Genomic DNA, 24,756 nt, shown 5'->3' with positions numbered 1-24,756 from the left:
ATAAAATGAACTAAATTACCAAAACAATAAGGGAAACTCTCCCTTTATTTAAAAAAAAAGTGAAGAAAATATTAAAAAATATATATATAAAGATATCTTTTGAAAAAAAGTTGAAAAACAGAGAGAAAGCTGCTAACCATAACAAATAAATCATTTTTCACAAAGCAATGAGCATGAAAAACTTTATGTATGAAATGAGTTTAGCCTGGGATTATGGATAAATTAAAAGTCTAGTCTTTTTTTAGTCTTCTTTTTAAGGAATTTATGTAAAAATTTAGCTAACAAAACTAAAATTACAGAAAACCAAATTCCAAATTTAAAAAAATGCTTCAAGGTGCATACCTGCAGGGTTCAAAATACTTTTGTACCAAATTGCAAGTCTGTAAGTGTGGCAGCCGACATAAACCTTATACGTGCTAAGGATCATTAACAATTTTCAACATGCTATAAATACGATGTAACAACTCAAAAAGTGCAAATATTAAAATTTTCGCACTATTATACTAAAATTGTATGGGGACAAACAAAATATAGCATAATTAGATAGAAAAACTAAAATGGCAATGAAGAGCTTATAGATGACTATGCTGCCGAGTGCAGGTAAAGGGCAGTAACTGCAAATTTTTCATTTTTTTTCCATTTGTCATTTATTGTACGTTAGCTTTATTGTACAAACTCGCTTTTTTGGTCTCTGCTTAAAAAAAGGTGCGAAAAAGATGTCTAATTCAAACATTTTCCTATTGTTAGTACTGAAATCAAAACGCCTTTCTTCAAATATCTCGAAAAACTCATTTCTGCAGATACTGTCGTTTACCTGCACATGGCAGTATGGTCTATAATATCAAGCACAAATTGTTTACAAGGTTGCCGCTCAAACCTGGGGGGGAGGGGGGGATTCCCTGAATGGGTAAGTAGAATTAAAAATGAGTGAACATATATTTGTATTGATATATTGATAGTTTCATCACAGGAAAAAATAAATAAATAAATACATATAGATTAAATAAGGGATATAAAGATATATTCATTAAAACTGAAACAACAGCATGGCGACTGAATATTTACATTTAACTTTTTATGAAGAAAAAAAAAAAGAATTTTCTTAACCATAAATAGTACCAAAAGTACATAAAATAAACAGAACAATAAATACTGATGACTAAATCAGTTCGAAATTTAAGATGCATGTCAAACAAAACATTCAATAACTTTTACTTTTATGATAGACTTTTTTTTTTTTTTTTTGTTTGTTTAAGTAAATATAAAAAAGTTGGAAGTTTTTTTTTTTTATTATTTCATTTTATTTGCTTTCCTTACTTTATCATGATTATTTTTTTCAATTTTAATTTGCTTAGTTTTTGGTAATTAAAATATTTCAGCATTGATTTTTGAAACTTCAATTAAAGAATAAAAAGAAATTACCTGTAATTTCCAGGTTTTTAAGAAAATTTTCAAAATTTCCTGGATTTTCCATTTTTTTTTTTTTTAATTTTTTTAAGGCTTCCTTGCGGCATGACAACCCTGTGTTACAGAGGAGAGGCATGTGTACACAAGTCTTAAGTTGTCAAAATCTATACAATAGCCTCCCTTACTCTAATATACAGATCTAAATACATACATGAGCCTTCGTGGCAAAACATGCAATGTATAAAGTCACGATTTAAGTTATTTTGGCACTTTGAAATGTACCCTTCCTTATCAAACATTTGTCTTGCAAAGATTAAATGTTGTTCCACAAAATTAATTTGAAAGGGTAAACAGTTAAAAAATAATAAAAAAAAGAAACTTTAAAATATTTTACCTCCTTGCTAGTATTTCATCTTCATCCTGATTTTAAAAGGGAAAAAGTGCAAATATTAGTCTGAAAGAATTTTAAAAATAAAAGTATATGTATATTAATACATCAAACAAAATCTATGCACACAAATTTTTAATTTTTGAAATATTTAAAAAAAAACTATAAAGGAATTGAATATTATTATCATTAGTAATTTATTATTTTATTTTTAATTTTTATTTTAAGTATCTAATCTAAGAGAATTTAAAAGAGTAACTATATTTTTATTAGAGCATTTATGCATCAGAATTAGAATTGAAATATCATAAATTACCTCTTCAGAACTTGAGTCACTGCTTGCAGGTCTAAAAATACAAAATACAGATTTGTAAAAGCAACTCATGAACACAATTTTTAAACAAATATTGCCATAATCTTACTCACTTTTGCAGCTTAACTTTTTCAGCCCTCTAATCAAAAAGAAAAGTTTTTTTTAAAAAAATAAGGAAAGGAAGAGAAAGAGATAAAAACAAAACTATATAGACTTTACGCACATTACATCAATCAAAAATTTACTTACTGTTTCAGATTTTGAATCTTGATCTGATTTCTGTTGCTTCTTCTTTTCCTTTCGGCGCTAGAAAACATTTTCAATTAGTAAACTAGAAATAAAATCATTTATGGACAGAACATACTCACTCCCCTAATAAGATTATAACAGGAGATTTAGATGGATATAATTGTTTGAAAAACATTTGCACAATATGTTTTGCTTTAAAACTAAATGACAAAGGTCAGAACATTGAACTTTTAAAATGTTTTGCATATGATTAGACAATGCAACAAAGAGAGAACGTGTCAACTGTTTTGAGCAGCAATTTAACAGAAATCTTCAAAATCAGTATAATTATCAAGTTTGTTAAAAGAGGATGAACAGAAGTTTAGGTTAACACATCGCATTCTACATAAAAATGAGTTCCATACATGAAACTGGGGGGAAAATTCATTCTTATATTATGCAGGTGAGACATTTTTTAAAAATTTTTATTAGCACTTTGTTTCAGAAATTTCCAACTTTGGCATGGAATATTTATGTATTTGAATACAGTCAAACCTAACTATAATGAACCCTTAACTGATCGACTTGAGAGATCACTATAACCGAGGGTTTGCTAAATCCGATTTTAAAAAAAAAATCTAAAATCACGCAGATACTTCTATAATGAACATGTCAACTGTACAATGTTTCTATTAGTAATTAGAGCAATGAAGAGAAATGTCTGAATTATATTCTACTCTATAATAAGCTTACTGTAAAAATTTACCTTAAAAAAAAAATCTAGCATTGAAGAAAGAAATTACTTTTGGTTGCAGGCTTTTGGATTTAAAATGTATTTCGCCAATTTTTTAGTCACCTATTGCAAACAAATCTGCATTATTTTGATCTATAGTTTTAGTTGCAAAAAAATAACATAGACAGATAGCTGCCTTTGGAGCAGAAATTGAAGGTCCAGGACTAATAGCTTCTGCCTCTTTGTCAACATAAGAAGAAGATTCAAAGTCAAACATTCTATCCAGTAAAATTTGTTTGAAGTAAATTCACTTTTTGGATCAGGTTTGTTTACGAATGATGTGATGTCTTTTTCATTTTTTTCATCAAATGATAAAAAGCTTAAAATTTTTGGATCGCTATAACCGTTTCTCCAGCTTTTGGAGATAATTACAAACATACAAAATTGCATTAATGACATAGGATCGCAGTTCGGACCATTAAAAAGGTTTGCTTCAACCGGGGGATCGATTTATCCGGGGTTTGTTATAGTAGGGTTCAACCGTATAAGGAACCATTATCTTTCCGAACAAAAAGTATCAATTCTTTTTTTTTTTTTAAATTCTACTTAAAACAAAATCTGTTTTAAAAAAAGTTACAATAATTCTATATAACATGGAAGTTCTAAACACATGCTATCAGACGCAGAAAAGATTACCCTTTATTTTGGTGCTAAATTTGTAAATATGTTTTCACTGTGAAAATTGCGAATAACTATTTCGAGGTTTTTAATTATTATCTTCTTTAATTAATGTCATCCAAAGATGCAACCTAGCTAAGAACACTGTCGATCAACTCTTAATTTCAATCAAAAAAATTTGTTTTTAATTCTTTATTTTTTTTTTCAAAATTGGTCCATTTGTTTAGGCACTAGAGTGTCAGAGACAGATTACACAGACACGTCAAACCTATAACCCCCTTCCTTTGTGTATTGGAGGATAAAAATAACAATTTGAAGTCATTGTGGAAGGAAAACCATTACTTCAATAGGGTTGAAGTTATTTGCAAAAAAAAAAATTTAAATTACAATATTATAACATTTTTGATACTCTAATCTGGATAACCTCTTTAAAAAGATTCAATTTTTGAACTGTGTATTACTCTGAACAGCAAATTGCATGCCAGTAAAGTTCTTTATCAAATATAAAGATGTATAATTCAAAGCTTCTATAATTAAACTTAATTCATTTGTATGTTATTCTTTAAATAGTTTTTTATCTGAACGATTTTTTCTTTTTTTAAAAAAAAATCAACCACTGACACAAGAAAATGGGAGGGGAATCGATGAAGGGCATCATTTTGTAAAAAAACTGATTTTCCAGATTTTCAATACTAAAAGCAGCAATTAACTTTTAAATGTTCAAAATCAAAATATTTGCCTTTTTTTAGTTCAAAACTATGCATTTTAGCTTATTTTTTATGCTTTGTAAATGTCAATGAGTAACTTGAGCTTGATAACTGCAGTAACATTTTAGCACCTACTTCCAGCATGTTTTATTTCTTCTCCAAATAGTATAGAGTACAAAGCATACTGAGCAATTAAAAAACAATTTTTTAAGTAACAGTGATTTATATAGTACATTGACTGTCATGTCATATAACGCATAACTTCTCTGAGGGTTATGTTTTCGCCTCTTTGCAACAGTAAGGTCAGAGCCGGATCTAGGGGGGAGCAAGGGGGGGAGGGGGAGAGCCCTTGGACCCCCCCCCCCTTTCCCTTTCTCAATCGGAAATACTTCGGAATTGTGTACTTGGAGTTTAAATTTTGAAAAATTATTGGTGGATGACCCTTGAATCGCTTCTTTTATTAGCATCACAATAGATCATCTAAAACTTTTTCGTACTGCAACCTTGAAAATTGCCCCTGCTGCTCTCATGGGCAGATTTATGGGGGGTCAGAGGGGGGCAATGCCCCCCCAGTTTTGGGAAGACTATGTAGTAACAACACATCTTCCAAAAATAAAAAAAAAAGTTTTGTTATTTTTTCTTTTTTCAATAGTTTAGAAGGGCATGGGTGGATTTATAGGGAGGGGGGCATAGGGGGCAGTGCTCCTCCAGTTTTGGGACGACTTTATGTAGTAACAACACATCTTTCAAAATCTTAAAACAAAAAAATCATAACTTTTTCTTTTTTGAATAGTTTAATGAAAATGAAGAGAAAAGCGAATGTCGTTTTCTGATGGGAGGAAAGAAAAGGGGGGGGAAAACGAACAATAAATACAAATAGTACAGCTGTCACTGGGGTGCTGAAAATGTGTCTAAATTCACTATTTTGGACTGAAAACCATTTGGGCAAGTATATGAATGAAAATTTAGGCTAAACGAGCTATACATTAAGCTGCAATACTTATAATAATTGACTATTATTTTAACAAATTAGAACTTAAAGCAAAGGGCAAAAATCTCCCTCCCCTTCATTCGCGCTAACAGAACGATCTACTTGTTATGATTTGTGTCCACATTTAAAGTATTTGTGCATAATATTTATGTTCTTAGTAGTAGTTTTTTTTCCTTCTCTCTCTCTCTAGAGAAAATAAATACTATTCGCAACTCCAGCGCTCGAATACGCTACCTTGCGGTGATTTACAAAACTGCAGAAAAAACTAAAACATTGCATTCCATGTATGTCTGTTGACTTAAACATAGGCAGTTTGTTCTGAGTATTTATTAACGCATTCGATGTGTCTTGGATTGCTTTCAGCAACAGAAAGTGTTCAGCTCCTCAAAATAATGTTAGTTTTCATTATTTCCCTCTAAAAAGTGATTTGATTGAGAAATGGTGAAAGCGCGTTAACACAGAAAACTCTGGATTAGCAGACTTGGATAACGTTGTACCAGGTAAAAAATTTTGTTTTGTGTGAATTTGTAAGAATATGGGGTTTTTTTTAATCTTAAATTAATTTAACAAACCATATTTTACAGCAGCATTTAGTTGGAATAGACAGTATGCAAAAATTTTTCTTGAATATATTATCGTAGAACGAAATGAAAAATGTTTAACCGAGAAAGAATTTATTTTGTTGCTTTTATTCTCAGCTGAAAGGTTTCGCCAAATTTGTTTAGGGTTATAGTTTTAGTATTGTGCGAGCTAAGTATCCTTGGCGAGATTCCGCCCATGTTAGTTAAACCATTTTTATTTTGTTTGCGAATTGAGTCATCAAAAGTTTTGGAAAAATTTGCTGAAATTTTATAAAAGTCTATAAAAACCTAACAAATATTTGTAAAATCGTTAAAATCTTTTAACCGTAAAAAACTGACGAATTTTCGTGAAAATTACAAAAAATCAAGGAAAAATCTGCTGGTAAGAGTGAATTACAAACAGGGCCGAATTTGCCTATAAGATAAACAAACTATTCCTTAGGGCCCTTTCTTTGAAGTGGGTCCCTAACTCCAAAAAAAAAAAAAAATCATGATTCGTTCCTTAAAAAATGGAAATTGCTTGAAAAATCTAATTTCATTTTTAAGTGCTTGAAAACCTTGAATATTTGAAAACGTGTGGCTGCAAATCTTAAATTTTAAATTTTCTAACAAATGGTAGAAGGAGAGGAATGCCAAAATATGTCAAATTCAGCTCCTTGCCACATCCTATATTAAAAATGTAAAAATCATGATTCTCACGTTTGTAACATAATATTTGAAATAAATTTTTGTGACTCACATGTTTCATATTTTGCTATTTATTCAATCCCGAATGCAGTATTTTGGAATTTTTTTTTTGTATTGATCGCTTTTATCTTACTTCTTCTGCATATTGTCTATCTGTTTAGCACGGAAAAAAATACACACTACTTCTATTTCTCTTCGTTTTCTGCCCTACTTTCAACTGAAGAAAAGTTGTTGTCATGAGAAATCTATGGTTTCTTTTAAATTTAAAATAGCTATTTCTTACAAAGTTAGAACAGGACTGTAAAAATTTACAATCAAGTACTAAAACATCAGACTAGAAAGTACAAATGAAGTGCGTTGAATAATTTTATTTATTCTAGAGTCCTTGAAAATAATTAGATAAGTATTTGAAAATCCTAAGCAAAGTGGGCTCCAATTACTTCTACACCATATTGTTAATCTGTTCAGCCAGGAAAAAAAATGATACACTACCTCTATTCCTTTTCGTTTTCTGCACTACTTATAATTAAAAAAAGGTTGTAATGAGAAATCTATAGTTTACTTTTTCTTTCAAACTTAAAATGGCTGTTTCTTACAAAGTTTGAACAATACAGTACAACTGTATAATCTAGTTATTAATTTCTATGTCTATCCAATTATCCTTTATAAGGCTTCAAAATGCAGAATTTTATATCCATTTTACAAAATTTCCTTCGGGGAAGAAACCCCCGGCCCCCTAAAATTGGAGATATTCTATTTCCCACTTAAAAGGGAGCCCTGCGTCACTCTCGATACCAGCTCCCTCTCTTAAGGTCAATTCAAAAAGGACAGCATGAAAACACACATTAATGAAAACGACACACAAAAAAGTAAAGCATGGATTTATGCATCACAGGAAACAGACAAAAACATGGGAGTGGGAGAATAAAAATGTTGCTTAAAAAAAAAAAAAAAAATCCTGCCCCCCCCCCCCCCAGGAACTCGGTCCTAAATCCGCCTATGGCTGCTCTTTCTTGAACATAATTGAATATAATGCGCAGTAGCAGTTGTGCTTGGCTACAATTGAGTTATATGACTCCCTGCTAAACCAGAAGCTAAATCTTCTCTCCCTGCATATTGAAACTGCTTTTAAAACAATTAAGGGGCTGCCAAATACGTACCCGCCTCTAGGTTTTTTGACCCAGCGAAGGCCCTGCGCAATCCCCAAAATAAAATAAAGACCCTGTATAATTATCTCCTGAAAATTGCAGGCTGTGCCATGGATCCTCTTGTAGGCACCCCTTCAAATACTGGCATTTCCCTTTCAGCAACTATGTACTTGTATTCCTTATTCAATACATGTTTTGGCTGAGGGTGGCCTGTTCCCTTACAGTGAAAAAGCAGCAGTGTCTGAAACTGAAAGATTAAAAGCAAAGCATTAGTATCTGAACACTGATCTTGTTTTTGGAGAAAAGAGGAGAGGGAGGGGGGTATTAATTGCAATTTGTGTTACGGTATACCTCTGTTTTAACAAAAAAAAAATTGTTCATTAAGACATTTTCAGTAAAAATTAATTTTTAATCAAACTGCATCAAACTTTACAGTTTGCTAAAAATACAAAAATGCAAATTGATAGAAAATTTTAAAGCAAGATGGATGTGTGCATTGGGGGGGGGGGGGCATTTTTAAGTTTTGCCTCACCTCGGAAAATTTGTAGATCCGGCACTGAGTAAGATATCTAACACCAGGAATAACACTGATATATCCAACTGTTGCTCTGAGGCGAAGATATGATGCTGCTTATTATCAGCTGACTTTTCTCTAAACATTGTGAAGTAATACTATGGTAAATATGGTAGCACATTTTTTATTTTCTAGCAAATTAAATATTTATTATACGTAGTAGGGTCAAAAAGTTCCCGGAATAGTCACTTACAGTCAAGTATTTGTTTGCTGGAAGGGAAATTTGTGTTTGGGAGGTTGGCATCACTGCTAGTGAAGGTCATATGAGGTTCAACAGGCAGATGTTGTTAGTCTCGTGCGTGCAGTGTATTAATATTGTAGTCTCTGATTTCTCTTTCGTCGAATTGAGTAATGTCGTCATTAGAGCAACGTGGCAATATTAAATTCTGTGTGTTGCTGGAGAAATCACCCTCAGAGACTCTTGAGATTCTGAGAAAAGCATACGGAAACTCTGCGATGAAGAAATCGAAATCGGCAGTTTACGAGTGGCAGAAGCGTTTCCTTGGCGGTCGCACAACAATTGAAGATAATTTTCGGACTGGGCGGCCTTCCACTTCCACTACAGATAACAATGTTGAGCGCGTTCGAAAACTTGTGCGTGCGGACAGGCGAACAAACATCGATACTATTGCCTCCGAACTTGGTATTTCACATATGAGTTTTCACAGCATTCTTCATAATGACTTGAACATGCATCGTGTTTGCTTACACATGGTTCCGAAAATGTTATCCCCTGAGCAAAAGGAAATGAGAGTGACCATGTCCAGGGACTTGATTGAAATGGCTGATGCAGACGACAGCTTACTACACAAAATTATAACAGGTGATGAGACTTGGTGCTTTCTTTACGACCCTCAGACGAAACGGCAGTCTGCTGAATGGAAGTCAAAAAGTTCCCCCAGAAAACAAAAATTTCGCTTGGACAGAAGCCGGGGTAAAGTAATGTTGGAGGTATTTTTTTATTACCGTGGATTGATTCATTATGAATTTATTCCTGAAGGGAGAATAGTAAATAAAGAAATGTACAGAGAGATCTTAAAACGGTTACGAGATTCAATTCGACGAAAAAGACCTGAAAAATGGGCAGAAAATGATTGGTTTTTGTTGCATGACAATGCCCCTTCACATCGCTCTCTATTGGTGAAACAGTACTTAGCTAAGAACAAAGTTACCACTCTGGAACACCCACCATATTCTCCCGATCTTGCACCACCAGATTTTTACCTGTTTCCACGGCTGAAATTAGCATTGAAGGGATGTCGTTTTGCTAATTCATCGGAGGTGATTGAAAATGCGACGAAGCAGCTGAAAGAACTTTCAAAAACCGGCTTTCAGGAGTGTTTCCAACAATTGTACGAACGCTGGAATAAGTGTGTGGATGCAGGAGGAGAGTATTTTGAAGGAAAATAATGTAAGAATGTAATATATATTTTCAATTAAATTGTATTAACCAATTCCGGGAACTTTTTGGCCCTACCTCGTAAACTTCATTCATCAAGTTCCTCAGCACAAATTATTACAGAAAGGATATATTGAGATGTTAGTCAGACATATTAGCATCACTGTAATGCATACATATTAATATACTAGGAGTGGGAATACACCTTATAGGAGTTAAAGTTTAACCATGGAGAGATAGCAAACGACCTTGAAGCGAAACATCATTTGTATCATTTCTAATAGGTAGAAACAGCAAGAAAGTGCAGAGTTGCAAGAGGGACATTCTTGCTGATCCTATCTATTATAAAATAAACACAAACTATTACAAAGGAAACCAATGATGTTTCTGCTTCAAGATCATGTGTCATCTCTCTGTGATCAAGCTTTAAGTCTGCAAAGTTTGTCATGCACAACAGCAGTTCTGTAAAAAGCTGATGCACATAAAAACTTTGCTAAAACAGATAGTTACTCCTCCCCACATACACTTCTTCATTAAACATAACTAATTTCTTCGAAAGCACTTCACAGGTTGAACTTAAGAAGGAGTCATTTCTGATTCTTTGCCACTCCCTTTGTACTAGCCTACACACTTAGATATACTTCACTAGTTAGGAAATATCTGAGCTATAAGGTCTCTTAGTTTCATTTAGAAACCAATTGTGCATTCAAAAAAGGTGCTCTCTTGCAACTTACCTTTTTCTTTGCCTTCTTTCGTTCAGCTTTCTGCTTCTCTTTTTCTTCTTGCAAAATTAGTTCAATTGCTGTATCATCAGCCTGAAAATAAATTACAGATGCAGAATTCGTATTAAAAACAAAAAATCAGGACACATTTTATTCTTTAATGTGTGCAGTGACATATAGCGATATATTTACTGCGTTATATTACCTCAGTATCATTGAAATGTACATATATGTATCAGTGTACTTCATCATCACACATGCAATACCAAGTCTAATGGTTCTGAATTTGATAAATAACTAAAATGGGTAGGGTACTGGTATAATTACTCTATGAGAAGTTAAGTTGCGGGGAATTTGCATTTCAAGCATCTCTGCTGATAATCCCGGTTTAATATAGTAATGTGGAAATAAATCCAAGGTTGCTAATGTGGATTTTGAGGGATGATGTCGTTATTCTAATGAGGACTTTTTTAATAAACTGCTGCCCTTATCCAGTGGCGTAGCTACACTTTCTGCCGCCCGGGGCGGTTCCTCAATTTGCTGCCCTTTTTATGGGAAATAGCTAATACATTAAAGAGCCAAAAGCATTTAAAACAATAATAAGATTTTAATAAAGAAGAAAAGAAATTTTTTTTCTTTCTTTCATATTTTTCTTGCAGAAAGAAACAAAAAAAAAAGAAAGAAATTCAGAGCCCAACCGAAAAATTTCAAAAGTTAAGTCAATTCGGAAATTTTAGGCAATTTTTAGTAACGCTAATCGAAAGACATATTGGAGAAGACTCGGGGGGTGCTATCTGGAAAGTTTTTCAACTAAACTGAAAAACATGTAAATGCAGGCTGTATCTAGTGATGTACGGACTTTCCCTAACTCCAACAAAGATTTATTTTCCTTCCAAAATATTTCCAAAGTTGAAATCAATTTTACGCTATCTTTGATGACGTTAATGAAAACAGAGAACGCTCGGGAGTTCTTTGGAAATTTTTTCGATGCCGATGTTTCAAAAAGCGCAATTGTGGGCTATCTTTGGTGGCATAAGTAGGGGGGGGGACAAATGTTTCCAAAATTGTTGGGAATCAGATGGCTCTCCCATCTCTCCTTCAAACTTTTTTGAAAATGACATCCTACAAACGCTACTTTAAGCTTTGTTTGTTGGACTACGTTATGAGAGATAGTTCGGAAGGGGGTTTCCCACCCGAAATCTTTTTTTGAAACTGCTGCTCATTTTTAGCTCTTCATCACTGAGAAAAAAAGGTTTTATGGGCTTCCCTCAGAAATTTTTGAAAACAAAACTTGGAGCCAACTATGATGATGCTAGGTGATTTCGTGCACATTTGGGGTTCCTACCTTACAATTTTTCTGAAATTGAAGCTTCAAAAACACAACTTTAAGCTATTTTTGGTCACATTGGATGAGATGGGGATTTTAAAGTTCGAAATTGATGTCCAAAACACACATTTTAGACTATCCTTAATCACGTTGCAGGAAGGGTCAGGGCTTGACCATTGAGAAGAGAAAATGGGGAGAGTGAAGACTTTCGTTCGTGAATTGAAGACCCCAAGGCACGTGATAGATTTTAAAGCAAAACATTGGGAGAAATGAGGTTTCTTTCGCTTGTTTCACGCAAAACGTGTCAACCATTCACAGTTGTCAAATCACGTGACTTGGGGTCTGTGGGTCAGCCTTTGCTAAGCCAATGATCAGACTTGCTTCCTCCATTTACTAATTCTTGCTCGAAGGGCTTGACATCATTTTACTAATTAAATACCTTACATTAAAATAAATGACTAAGCGTGAAACACATAGTTTAAAGAACTTTGTTGATAGATAACAGTAATACAAGCAATTATTATTTGAGTTGTGAATAAGTGCTTTTATAAAATGAACCTAAAATTCATTCTGTCTCATTGAAAATTTTGTAATCAATGACCAATGAAAGCAATTGTTAATGCTATCCTAAAAATAAGCAAGAAATCACCCACCTTTTGAGACCTCTCTTCTACTACTTTTTTTGTCACTTTTTTTCCAGATTTTTTCACCTTTTTTTTTTTTTTTGATGGTTTCCAAGGAACTTTCTTAAAATCAAGTGGTAGCTTCATCATGTTATGAAATTAATTGTTCATCTGCAATAGTTAACCTTAACAGTTAAAAAAAACTTGGTTCCTTGACTATACTCTACCCCCCCCCCCTCCAGTCTGTAGCGTCAGATTAAGGGAGAGAAAAAACAAACAATAGTACTGAGATGTCCACAAGAAAAACACATGTTTTGTATCAGAGTAATTTTATTATTATAGCTGTACCAAAACCTTACAATTCGAAGATTTTTTTTTTTTTTTTGCCATCAGTAATGGATTAAAGGCAAGATATCCTCATTGGAAAAATACGTTGATTTTTTTCGCATCAAAAGTGAATTTGCCGCCCCCTAAAAAGTGCCACCCGGGGTGGACTGCCCCCTCCGCCCCACCCTAGCTACTAAGCTACCCCACTGCCATTATCCTAATCAGGAATTTTAGGGAATGTTTTTCTTTTATGGAGAGTTTTGGGGACGATTTCTTACTGTTATGGGGACTCATGTCAGGATTGCACTGGGGATTTTTCGGGACTGTTGTACTATTTCTCTCTAATGAAGCTTTATAAAATCTGTTAACGCTATTTCGAGAGTCCTGCATTTATTCTAATGACTCTTTTAGCTATATTTCTTCTTATTCATTTGGGTATTGAAATGTTTAGGAGAATGTTAATTTTATTTACAAAGTTTTCTTCCTTAATTTGGAATTTTTGGGACAAATGTCCAAATTTTAATGGACCATGTGATGGGGGTTTTTAGGAACTGTCCATCATTCTGAAGAGAAATTTTACAAACATTATTTCTTTTATTTACACCTGACTGTTGAACACTCTTCACTTGGCATAACCTTTGTTTTGGAGGTAGGCTGTACAGTCAGACAAAGCTTCCAGTATTAGCATAAAACATATTCAAAACCAGATCTAAAGGGCCATTAATAAACAATAAAACTCACCTTTCTTTCTTCTTCAGAATCTTGAAGCACAACATGGAAAGAGGAAAAACAGATTAATGTTCAAGGCAAACTTCATACATGAAATCAAACATGAACTTTGAATAAATTATTTGAAGAAAAATATAGTTTAAAGTTAATTAAAATTATATGAGAACTACTTAAGTGCTACCATAAGCAGTTTTACCAGTTGATAAGTTTCAATGAGAAAGTAACTGATTTAATACATAGGTTGTTCAACAAATAACTAATTTCCTTTTGATTTTCTCTTTTATTTTCAGAAAAAGCTCCAACAAAAGGTATCTTGAATGTTTTTATATAATCATTAACACATGGCAAAAGCACTCTGGACATTTATCTTTCTAGGGAGGACCAGAGTTCCAGAGGCATCATCATTTTCTCTGATTGCAAATCAGCATTGCAGGCGATCCAGAAGGGCAAATGTCAACTTAGCCATCAGATCATTGAGCTCACAAACAAAATCATTACAACCCAAAGATCCTGCATTTTACAATGGATACTGGCTCATGTAAATATTTTTGGTAACGAGAAGGCCAATGAGCTCGCAAAGGCATCCTGTAATTCTCCTCAGCCATCCAACTCCCTAACCCTCGTTGACGCCAATGCTGTTGCTGGCTGAAGACTAATCGGTCAACAAGCTAAAAGAAACTCCATTCCGAAGAGAATTCCATTAGAAGTTAGAACTTCTTTGCTTTTAGTACTTTTTTCTTCGCAAAAATGTAAAAACATTTCTTCTCCAGCCATTAATGAATAATTTATTAAAAATGTCAAATTTTAGTGACTCTAATCTGTCCTAAAAACGGTTTCCATGGGGAAAATATCCTGCTAAACCATGATTAAAATATCAGAGCCCCCCCCCCCCTCCTTTCAATTTTGCATATGGGCACCCATGGTAGTTACACCAACTTTTGTCCTCATTACCCTGATGACATCCCACTGTCAACATATCTTCAGTTGCCCAGCAATCCAGGCCAAACTTTTTAACATCAGCTCAGAAGACCCAGTGGACCTACTCAACCTACCTATGACTCAGAACCTACGACAGCCTTATCTATACAGATAAGGCTGTCGAAGTTGCAAGCACTGTCAACGACAGCTTTGGAGCCATATAATTGCACATTATCATAGACATGACATCATCATTATCATAGCTGGCATCAGTTTTTATGGTTTTCTGATGTCACTGCTGTGTCTCTGGCAGCCAGCTACATGAAGTTATATTCAGAACCCAGAACCACCTTGGATAAAATAGTGATCCAACATAATAAACAATAAGCTTCTTCCTTTTTTTTTTTTTGCCTTTAAATTCCAAAGAAACTTTAATAGTTTTTTTTTTTTTTTTTTTGAAAAGGTGTGAACGCATTTTATACAAAGAAAAATAATCATTTCACATCAGAGGGGGAGGGGGCGTCAAATTATTTTATTCAACAGACTTCCATTAAATTTTTAGCACGGGCATTGCTGTGCGGGTACTGAAAAACTAATGGTCCATACTAAAAAGGGTGGTAGACCTTGTCAAAACAAACAACTTTCATAATGCAATGTAGGGGCGAAAAGCAAACGGTGGGCCGGGAGAGGGTACTAGGTTCGCAGAATTGGGGAATGCAATAAAGACCAAGAACAACAATATGAAGACAAAGAACCCTTATTAGCAACTTTATAGCTGCTTAATTAGATTGGCACAAGTACTGTATCTTCCTCCAACAGGTGTTGCCCAATTTATGAACATGTACCAGCAAATGTTCGAGGCATCATATCATTCCAATACGATGGAGCACCAGCTGATTTTTCCAGGAATGTGCAAAACTACCTGGATACTGCCTTTCCAAACCGATGATTAACCATAAGGGGCAAGCCTCTTGGCCTCCCAAATTTTCCGATTTGTCCTACTTAGATTTTTTCTCTGGGGATAGCTAAACAGTGTCATGTACGAGACGCCAATGGCGTAACCAAAGGACCTTTCCTGAAAAAGCGCTGCAGCTGCAGACCTTTGTGAAATGACCAACGTGTGCGTTGTTCAATGCATTGGTGATGTGAAGCTTGTTTTGAACCTGGGGGGCCTCATTAGAGAATTTGTAAAGGTTCTTTGTCTTCATATTATTGTTCTTGGTCTTTATTGCATTCCCTATTTTTGGGAACCAAGTACCCTCTACTGGCCCGCCTTTTGCTTTGTGACCCCACCTTCATTGTGAAAGTTATTTGTTTTGCCAAGGCCTATCACCCCTTTTTTAGTATGGATCATTAGTTTTGCAACATCCTCTATATAAAACTTCAATATTTTTTTAAACACTAGATGAAACACAAACAAATCCAGTTTGTGATCCAAATGATAAGGAGAATTTGTATTAACATCAGGGTTCATACACTTGTGGTTTAAAAAAAATTCCCTGACTTTTCCAGGTTTTCCAGGTTATTTATTAGAAAATTCAGGTTACTTGCTTCATTCAAAACTAAGTTTAAATAGCAATATTTTCAAAATAATTAAAATTGTTTAAAGTAGCAATGCAGAAGAACTGAAACTTTTCCCCTTAGATAAAAGAAAAAAAAAAAAAACTTTCATTTTTATTTTTCTTTCTTTTCTTCCTCAAAATTTTAAGGGTTTTTTTTTTTTTCCCCAAACATTTTGTTCAAAACCGTTTTAATTCCTTTACTACTTGTTGAAATTAAAGTACTTTCAACTTATTTTAGCGTTTCTTTGATGTCACGTGTAATGCGTTTTGCTGTAATCGCGCAGCAAGCTTTTAGCATCCGCTTTTGGTTTACAACTTTTTTTTTTATTTTCTTATTAGTATGTAACACAAAACATATTGAGCAAAATGCAAAGCTATTTTTCAGTATAAATATGATAAACTTGTTCCATCGATCGGCATACAATATTATGCATGACAAAAATTAACATCCGCGAATTATAGGCCAATGCCAATAATCATCAGTTTTTTTCTTTCTATATTAAAGAATAGAAATTAAAAATTTTCTTTTCTAGAAAATAATTAATTTTTAAAACTTCATAATTTATTGCATATTTTATGTTACTTTCAATAGTATACATTGAGATACACATCCAATTCTGTTTCTGGAAATTTACACCTACTTTCATCGTGCAAGCGACCAAATACGGCGACTAAGTGAAAAATTTAAGATAATAAATAGATTTTTGAGTTAGTAGCATAAAAGTGGTTATAAACAATTAATAATCCTTAAAAAATTACAATTAAGAGTAAAATAATCAGTTTTTAGCACATAAGGGTCTAAATCAGTTAGAATAAAAAAATATTCTGAAGATAAAATTTTGCATTTTTCCAGAAAATAATAACAAACTATCCAAAAAAAAAAAAAATTGCCCTGTTTTTAATAGTTTGCATTGCAATAAACATCCAATACCGTTTTCGGAAACTTGGGCACTTAAAAAGTCTTAAGTGTACTTCCATCTTGGGAATGACCAAATATGGCGGCAACGCCAAAAAATGAGAGATAATTTTTTTGAATTTGTACCATGAAAACAATTTAAAAATAATAAACCTTCATGAAACTACAATTTGGTTGAAAACTTTTTAGCACATTTGAGTCCAAGGCAATGAAGATAAGATTGTAAGTGTTAAGAAAAATATTTTTCATTTCTCAAAAAAATTATTTAAAAAAAAAATCAATAAAAATAAATAAAAAAATAAAATAAAAGAAAAAACAACAATTTGCAGCACATTTGGTGTTATTTTCATCAATTTGCAGTGAAAGAAAACACCCAATTATGCTTTGTTTTTGGAAACTTAGGCATTTAAGGATCGTGTCTACTTCCATCTTGTGTATGACCAAAAATGGGTCTATGTTACCCAGTATCCACTTTTTTTTTAAATTGCCAACGTCATTTTGCCTCAAAATTTTTACATTTTTTTTTTCTTTTCAAGAAACATGGATAAGAATAAAGATTTGATCTCATGGAACGAAATTCCCTAGTAAAGAATTTGGGAAGCAAATTTAGAAAAATTCCCTGACTTTTCCCTGACATTTTTCACTATGTCATTTTCCCCGACAATTTCAGGTTTTTTCGGAGCATACGAACCCTGTAACATGTATAAATTTATGCATAAAAAAACATCAATACTATATAAATAAACAAATCCATACACTTAATGCAGTCACAGTCAAAAATTGTAGCTGCTCTTAAATATAATTGTATATTTTTGCTCTTACCCTCTATTACTTCAGAATCATAATCGCAAGATCCATTATGGTGGCACTCCTCATAATCTGTAAAATAAATGTGAATATTGAATATCTATAACCAAATGATGAAATTAACGAATAACAAATAAAATCATTAATAATAAATTGCTAAATGTTAAGATTTATAACTCACCAAACCTCATTCCATTGAAAAAAGACTGGAAAATTCCATAAATTTCACCCTACAGTTGAAGAAAAAAAAAATATGCATATTAATATTTAGCCATAAAACAAATTATAAATTGAGAGAAGATACTTCATTCAAAAATCGGCAGTTCCATGGGTAACTGACTGACATTTTTAAAGCAAAACAATTCATATTGTGTAACATTCAACACAAAATATATGTTGTGCAAATGATATTTTGCCCTGGATTATTGTATTTTTTAAGTTGAATTCAATAGTACAATTGAGTTCCCAAAATACATCTTGGATCATTTTTAAATAAAAATCATGGTAACTGACTGACATTTTAAAAACAAATATGTCAGTCAATTACCATGCTTTTGACTTTTTTTTTTTTTTTAATTGTCTGAAATGTGTTTTGAGATTAATTATGCCATTGAACTCGGCCTAAAAAATACAATATTCCTTGGGAAAAGATTATTTTTATAATGTATATTTTGAATATTAAAAAACATGAATTGTTTTGTTTTAAAAATCAGTCAATTACCAGTGGAATTGCCAATGCATAATTTTCTACAAACTACTTCAACTTGTACTCACACTTCATACCAAAAACTGCAGTTTTAATTACAAAACAATTGATAACACATTTAAACTTTTTCCTGAGTGCTGGTACAATTGTAGCACTTAGTAAAAGTTGCTTTTTGTGCAACCAACTGAATTAAATTTGATTAAATTAGATACGACATGCATAAATTAAAACTTACCACTGACATACAAAGATCAAACTTCTTCTCCGGGAATACCAATGTCAAGAAGGCTAAAGTGATGTACCTAAGATCCTAGAAATTTTTTTTAGAAACACATTAATTTTACTTTGTGAAAGGTTAATGTAAAAAAATCTAAGCATAAAAACATGTATTTTGTGCACATATCAGAAATGTATTATGAATGTCGATGTAAAACCAACAATGCCAGAGGTATTTTAATTGATCTGTTAGTTAAATATTTCTATACCAGGGGTAGGCCGGGTTCAGGATTCGACAAATAAACCCCAGCCCGAAAAACCCCACCCAGGTATTTTCGGGTTGGCCCACTTGAAAAAAACCACCGTCTTAATGAAGTGGGTTTTTTTTCAGACTTTACTGCATATTGAAAATATTCACTTCAGAGACAAATGAAATATTATAACAATATCGGAATCTTCCTTTCTGAACAATTTATTACTATTAGAAATTAAAATTGCACATGGATTTCACATTTAAAAAAAAAAAATACTTAGGGAGACCAATTTAAGCAATAATTATTTCAGTCAATTTCAAAGATTTATTCATTTTTTTCATTGTTAGAAAATGTTTCGACAAACTGTAACAGAGAATATCCTTTTAACAGCAGCTTAATGCAAGATAGCCACTTGAAAAAGCTAGATCACAATAATCACAGGAAATTAGTCAAAAGCAGCCAACTTATGTGATAACTACTAGAATCATATTCCTTAAAACATAACCATAACTGAATATTTATAACATATTCCCATGTTGCAATATGCAAGATTTGTTATGCAACTTAAAAATTACTTATTTTAATAATGTTTGCTGTCCCCTTTATCCTAAAACTTAGTCATTAGATACATGCAAATAACTGCCAAGAGCCAGGCCATAACCGGTAAGGTTATAAGAATCTTCTGCCAAGCTGTGTTAAAGGTTCTCGATTGGTACTGCTTCTCAACTAAGACAGTATGGGAGTGCCACAATGCATTCGTAAGACTAACCAGCAGTAATAAGGTTTCCCTGCACTGGGTTCCAGGTCACTGTGACATTGTAAGCAATGAATTGGCTGATCAATTACCTAAGCAGAGTTCCATTATACCATTTGTGGGACCTGAGACTGTCCTAGAATGCAGTCAGAATTACTGCAAAGAACTTACTTGAGTGAATCATATGGTAGGTGGCTTCAGTCTAACTCTCAGAGACAGGCCATAGTTCTCAACCAGCGGCCTCCCTGGTTTAGGTCCAGGGAGCTGCTTGGTTTGAGCAAGAAAGAGATTAAAAAGTCTGTTTAGATACTAACTAGACATTTTAATCTGATGGGTGCAACTGACAATCCAGGGGGTAGATGATGCCATATGGCAGAAGAAAGCTCGATTCATGTACTGTGTGAATGTGACTATTATTCTGCACAAAGGTGTGAACATTTAGGAATAGTTTACCCTATGTGGATCCTTGGATCTTAACAACTCGGTTAGGCAACTGCTGAAATTTATTTCTGCTATTGAGTTCTACTAGTGGTCCTACAGGACATAGTACAATAGATTAGTGGTCACAGTGCTTGCACTCATCAGTAGCACCCCCTTTTTCACTTCATACTCCATTGGATCTGAGAACAAACTGCAAAAAATATATCATGCTACAAAAGACATCAGAGACATTTTTTCCCAGCTGTGGAAAATTATTTTTTTAAAGAGTGAAGTGCAATAATGTACATATAACACTAGTATATGAAAAAATACATCATGATTGTTCAGAGAAGAAACCACTCGTTTCGAGTTTAGACAGGGAATCACAAGTTAAAAAATAAACAAATTGAAGTTCCAGAGCTTACTTCTCACACATTGGTTGAACCGTAATTAAGTATTTCATCATTTACTGCCAAGTGTATGAATTTTCAAATTTTAAATTATTATTATTTTTTTTTAAATTGTAGGCGACAATATTTTTAATTCCTCCAGATTCCAATTCAAAAAAGAAAATATTTCATAAAAAATGTTCATCCATGGTCCATCCATAGCAACCCATTGGCATTTATAGACCATACCTGTGCTTAAATATTTCTTCTCAATTTTCATTATTTTTTCAAAAGTAAATATTTTTATTTGAAGAGAAATATACTGAGCAATTATTCCAATAGTCAACACGATATTCGAGTTGGAATAACTTTCCAAAAAAATAAAATCTGTTGTGTAGCCCATCGATGCCAACCTTTCAATAATTTAATCAAATTAGCATTCAAGATTAACAGAAAAATCTAAAACACTTAATTCTGCTAGCATCTTCAAAAACTAATACCAATAATGTTGACTTGGTTAAAGAGCTACAAAATCATAAAGCACCAAAATGTTAACTGATTGAACCTTTAAAAATGATTTTTCCTTTTTTTATTCTTTAATCTCCAATGTTCATATGTACATGGACAAAAAAAAAATGTATTACTTGAATAAAAATCACACAATCAGCCTATAAATGACACTAGGCGTAGGGTAACATCATATAAGTTTAATCATATGCTAAAAATATTTGCACAAATCTCCATGCAGCTTATGAATCTTGTAACAACTTACTTCAATGCTACTGCGTGATCCTGGAATGGATCGTACTACAAGAGAGAGATACCGCAAGGTTACATCATGTATTGTTGCATCTGAAAAGAAAAAAAATCAGACATTTAATACTTACTTTTCCAGGGGTTGATCCAAACCCAAATTGGGTCCGCCCTTCACAAAATTCTGCATGATAAAAGCGGCCACTTCCCAAAACTCCACATGGTTAAAGCAGCCCTTTCACTAAATTGCACATGGTAACAGCGGTCCCATCACGAAATTCCACATCTTAAATGCGGCTCATTCACAAAAATTCGCATCATAAAATAAAAGTCAAGATTCATGGTTCCCCCTCGCCACCATAGTGAGATAAAAATATAAAGTATCTGCGCCACATAGCTCAAAACTATCTGCAAGAATAAAAATCAACATGCAATGGGTAGGTAAAATTTTTAGTAAGAAAATGCCTTTTGCTTTCAATCATGCATTCGTGAAAGCAATAATAAATATTTTTGATTTATTTATCTTCAAATTTTGAAGATAATAAGTGTTTAATATGGATATTATTAACAATTTTCAGGTAATGCACATATCTACAGCAAATGTATCAGCACAGCATGCACGGAGTGCACGATTGCATCTATATTATCTAGCTATGTTCGCCACATAGTGACCCAGTTTGAAAAAGTGGCGACCACATAAAAAAGTTTTTTGTGATTCTATTGCTTGGACATTAACTCAACATTCTCCTCTTATATACTTCATATTGTGTAATTAAAAGGTTGCAAATGCATCATTTTGCCAAGCCTAATACAACCTGGCAATTCACAATAATTTCTTTTTAACAAAAATAAAGAAAATTCACAAAAATATTTGGGGGGGAGGGCGGGGGGCATGGCACAGACTGTGGCATTGAAATTTTTTAGGGGTATTTTTCACTTTTTTAGGGGGCTCTTGCATTTGGGGGAGGGGGGATATTTAGGGGACGTGTGCAGTGCCCTTTCTCTTAGGTGGGCACCCCTGCTCAATTTAATGGGCATAAGTGCAAAAATTTAAATTATTCCCACAAAAGAAGAGCAACAGCAGGCAATGCCATCAAGGAACAAGCAAGATTTGTAAACTTAGGTCTGTTGGATTTTTTTTCAGTTGGTCCACTGTAGCAACTGGGATAGTGAAGTATTCATAAAAACTTGAAAGGGGAAAAAAATCAGGAAATAGGGTCAATTTGTTTTACATAGCTGTGACGCAAGTTTGGGTCAGTTTGGCAAGTCTGGTGATGTGTTCAAGACGGAAAATATTTTCAGCCATAAGATCCTCATCCTTTGTTAGATTAATACAAATATTACGAGCATTAGCAATTGAACATGTCTCTCTGCTGAGCTAAGTCAAGGGCAATAGCAATGGATTTCACTTTTTACAATGATGAAATGGAGTTGAATTATGAACGACGCTTTTCAGTTTTTACCGGTTATAACTAGTTTCTGCCAATGGGGCAAAAACCAGTTTCTGTCACTAAAAATCCAAACCTCTACTGAAGTCAAAAGAAATTTTAGTTGCAACTTTTACTCCTCATACATCAGTTTTACATTATAATGGACCTTATTATGTCAATAATAACGGTTTATTTCATATTTTAAGGATAAAATTTAATTATTTGGAGGGTTTTTTTATATAAATGTACCATTTAATCTTCTTCGATGGCTTGTTTTTGCTTAAAATTAAACATGATGCTTGAAACTTCAGCAGTTTAGGTATGGGCAATGTTTGTCAAGCAGTTAAGCACTTTGTTTTGATTAGTTTGAAGAAAATTTTGAAAATATGCCAAGTATTCCATGTTTCGATAATTGCGTCGTTAAGTCTTCATGAAGCTAAAGACATTCAAAACTGAAAGAAAAGGCAGACACTACAGAAAGTGAGAAACTAAAAGAATGACAACAATCAATTACTCACACGATGGCACACCAAGGATCTCCAGAGCAGTTTCAGTGGAAATAGACATCGCTGCAAAGTAGATGGACGCTTGTTTTCAAAAAGAAATTAATCTCATTAATGTCGATATTGTTCTGTTTTGTACATTTTATGTCGAAGAAAATGAATGGCAGTATTTTGCTTTAGTTCTAATCAGCATTTAAACAGAAGCAAGAAACTTGTTTGGAAAACCAAGACTCCACAGTCAATGCCAAACTGCCAAACAAAACACAACTCATTTATTACCGTCAAAGTTACGACTGCACGTAAATTAAAGCAATACGGAGTATGTTCGAACAGAATAACCTGTGGCAAACCAGGGTTACGGTTAGGCGACAGTCCTTTCAACATTTATTCTGCGCGTATTTTGATTCAGTATTGTTAATCTTAATATATAAAAATCTTCATTTGGAACTGCTACGTTAGCGTTGGTGTGAACGTAATGGCGTAAACGTTTTGCGTTAACGCAAAAATGTACTAATCGGTATCTTAAATTAAAATTTTAGGTAAAAATCTTACCGTTTGCCGATTCTATTTGGGCGCTTGCATCTTTAATTGCTTATAGAGTTATTGAAATTGACTAAAGAAAATGCACAATACGATCTAAACGAAAAACTCACTATATTAACAAAATATTTACAATTTAGAATAACAAATCAGACTCCATAAAAGATCATTCTTCCGTGTTCCATCAATTCTATTTATTTTATTTCTCACGGACGTTGATCGTCTGCTACGATCAACGCGCGCTGTTGCTAGGATATCCACCAGTCACATGGTCTGGTTTATGAGCATCAAAAGGGTTGCCATAGCTCGGTCTACTCTTATTATTAGTCTATGCGATGGATCGAATCAAAAACGTTTTTGTTAATTAATTAATTAATTTAAACATTGGATGGTTAAATCTTTTATCTTAAGAAAGACATTAATGTATTGGAAAGGGTTCAAAGGCGGGCTACAAGGCTAATAAGTGGACTTTCCCACTTAGATTATGATTCCAGGCTTAGAAGGCTAAAAATGTACAGTCTTGAGCAAAGAAGAGACCGAGGGGACATGATTCAGCTGTTTAAATTTATTAAAACGAAAGATGTTACGGGGCTAAAGTTTAGCACTGAAAACAGGACAAGGGGTCATTGTTTTAAGCTATTTAAATCTCAGGCTAACATGGATATTAGGAAAAATTATTATTTTAGCAGGGTAGTGGAACCTTGGAACAGCTTACCGGAAGAGGTGGTAATGAGCAAAGGAGTAGACAGTTTTAAGAGGGCCATTGATCTTCACTGGGGATTGTAAATTGACTAGGACCAGTCTAGCTGGGCCCAGAGCCTGTTGCTGGTCGTCACTTTTGTATTTGTATTTGTATTTGTACTAATATTTATTTTAACCTATTGTTGAGCAAGAACTTAAATTAATATTTAACCCGTTGCCAAAGGACAAAAAGAAAGCCAGCTCTGCTTTTTGTAATGAAATTTCCTACTGTGATATGTCAATTGAGAATAGATAAGACGTAGAGAGAGAGGAAGTGAAGCCTTC

At 33.3% G+C, this 24,756-nt stretch overlaps 1 protein-coding gene across 3 annotated transcripts in view; it reads right to left on the bottom strand.

The window, feature by feature from the left end:
* Nucleotides 1–23,418, bottom strand: part of LOC129229621 (uncharacterized) — a 68,470-nt gene extending 45,052 nt beyond the window's left edge. For 2 of the 3 annotated variants that reach the window (XM_054863967.1, XM_054863969.1), the window contains exons 1-11: nucleotides 23,206–23,418; nucleotides 21,277–21,356; nucleotides 18,707–18,781; nucleotides 17,947–17,995; nucleotides 17,781–17,837; nucleotides 13,575–13,594; nucleotides 10,569–10,649; nucleotides 2,358–2,414; nucleotides 2,222–2,247; nucleotides 2,112–2,142; nucleotides 1,802–1,827 (exon numbers count right to left, since the gene is read on the bottom strand). In XM_054863967.1, the coding sequence (XP_054719942.1) occupies nucleotides 1,802–1,827; nucleotides 2,112–2,142; nucleotides 2,222–2,247; nucleotides 2,358–2,414; nucleotides 10,569–10,649; nucleotides 13,575–13,594; nucleotides 17,781–17,837; nucleotides 17,947–17,995; nucleotides 18,707–18,781; nucleotides 21,277–21,356; nucleotides 23,206–23,254 (551 nt within the window). In that variant the 5' untranslated portion in view covers nucleotides 23,255–23,418. The remainder of the gene's footprint in view (nucleotides 1–1,801; nucleotides 1,828–2,111; nucleotides 2,143–2,221; nucleotides 2,248–2,357; nucleotides 2,415–10,568; nucleotides 10,650–13,574; nucleotides 13,595–17,780; nucleotides 17,838–17,946; nucleotides 17,996–18,706; nucleotides 18,782–21,276; nucleotides 21,357–23,205) is intronic. The other variant, XM_054863970.1, reaches the window with a different exon arrangement.
* Nucleotides 23,419–24,756: the final 1,338 nt, after the last annotated feature.

This window comes from Uloborus diversus, chromosome 9 (genome assembly GCF_026930045.1).
Source record: "Uloborus diversus isolate 005 chromosome 9, Udiv.v.3.1, whole genome shotgun sequence".
Taxonomy (NCBI): Eukaryota; Metazoa; Arthropoda; class Arachnida; order Araneae; family Uloboridae; genus Uloborus; species Uloborus diversus.
The sequence above is the reverse complement of the archived record's forward strand: the minus strand, read 5'-3'. Positions and strand labels throughout refer to the sequence as shown.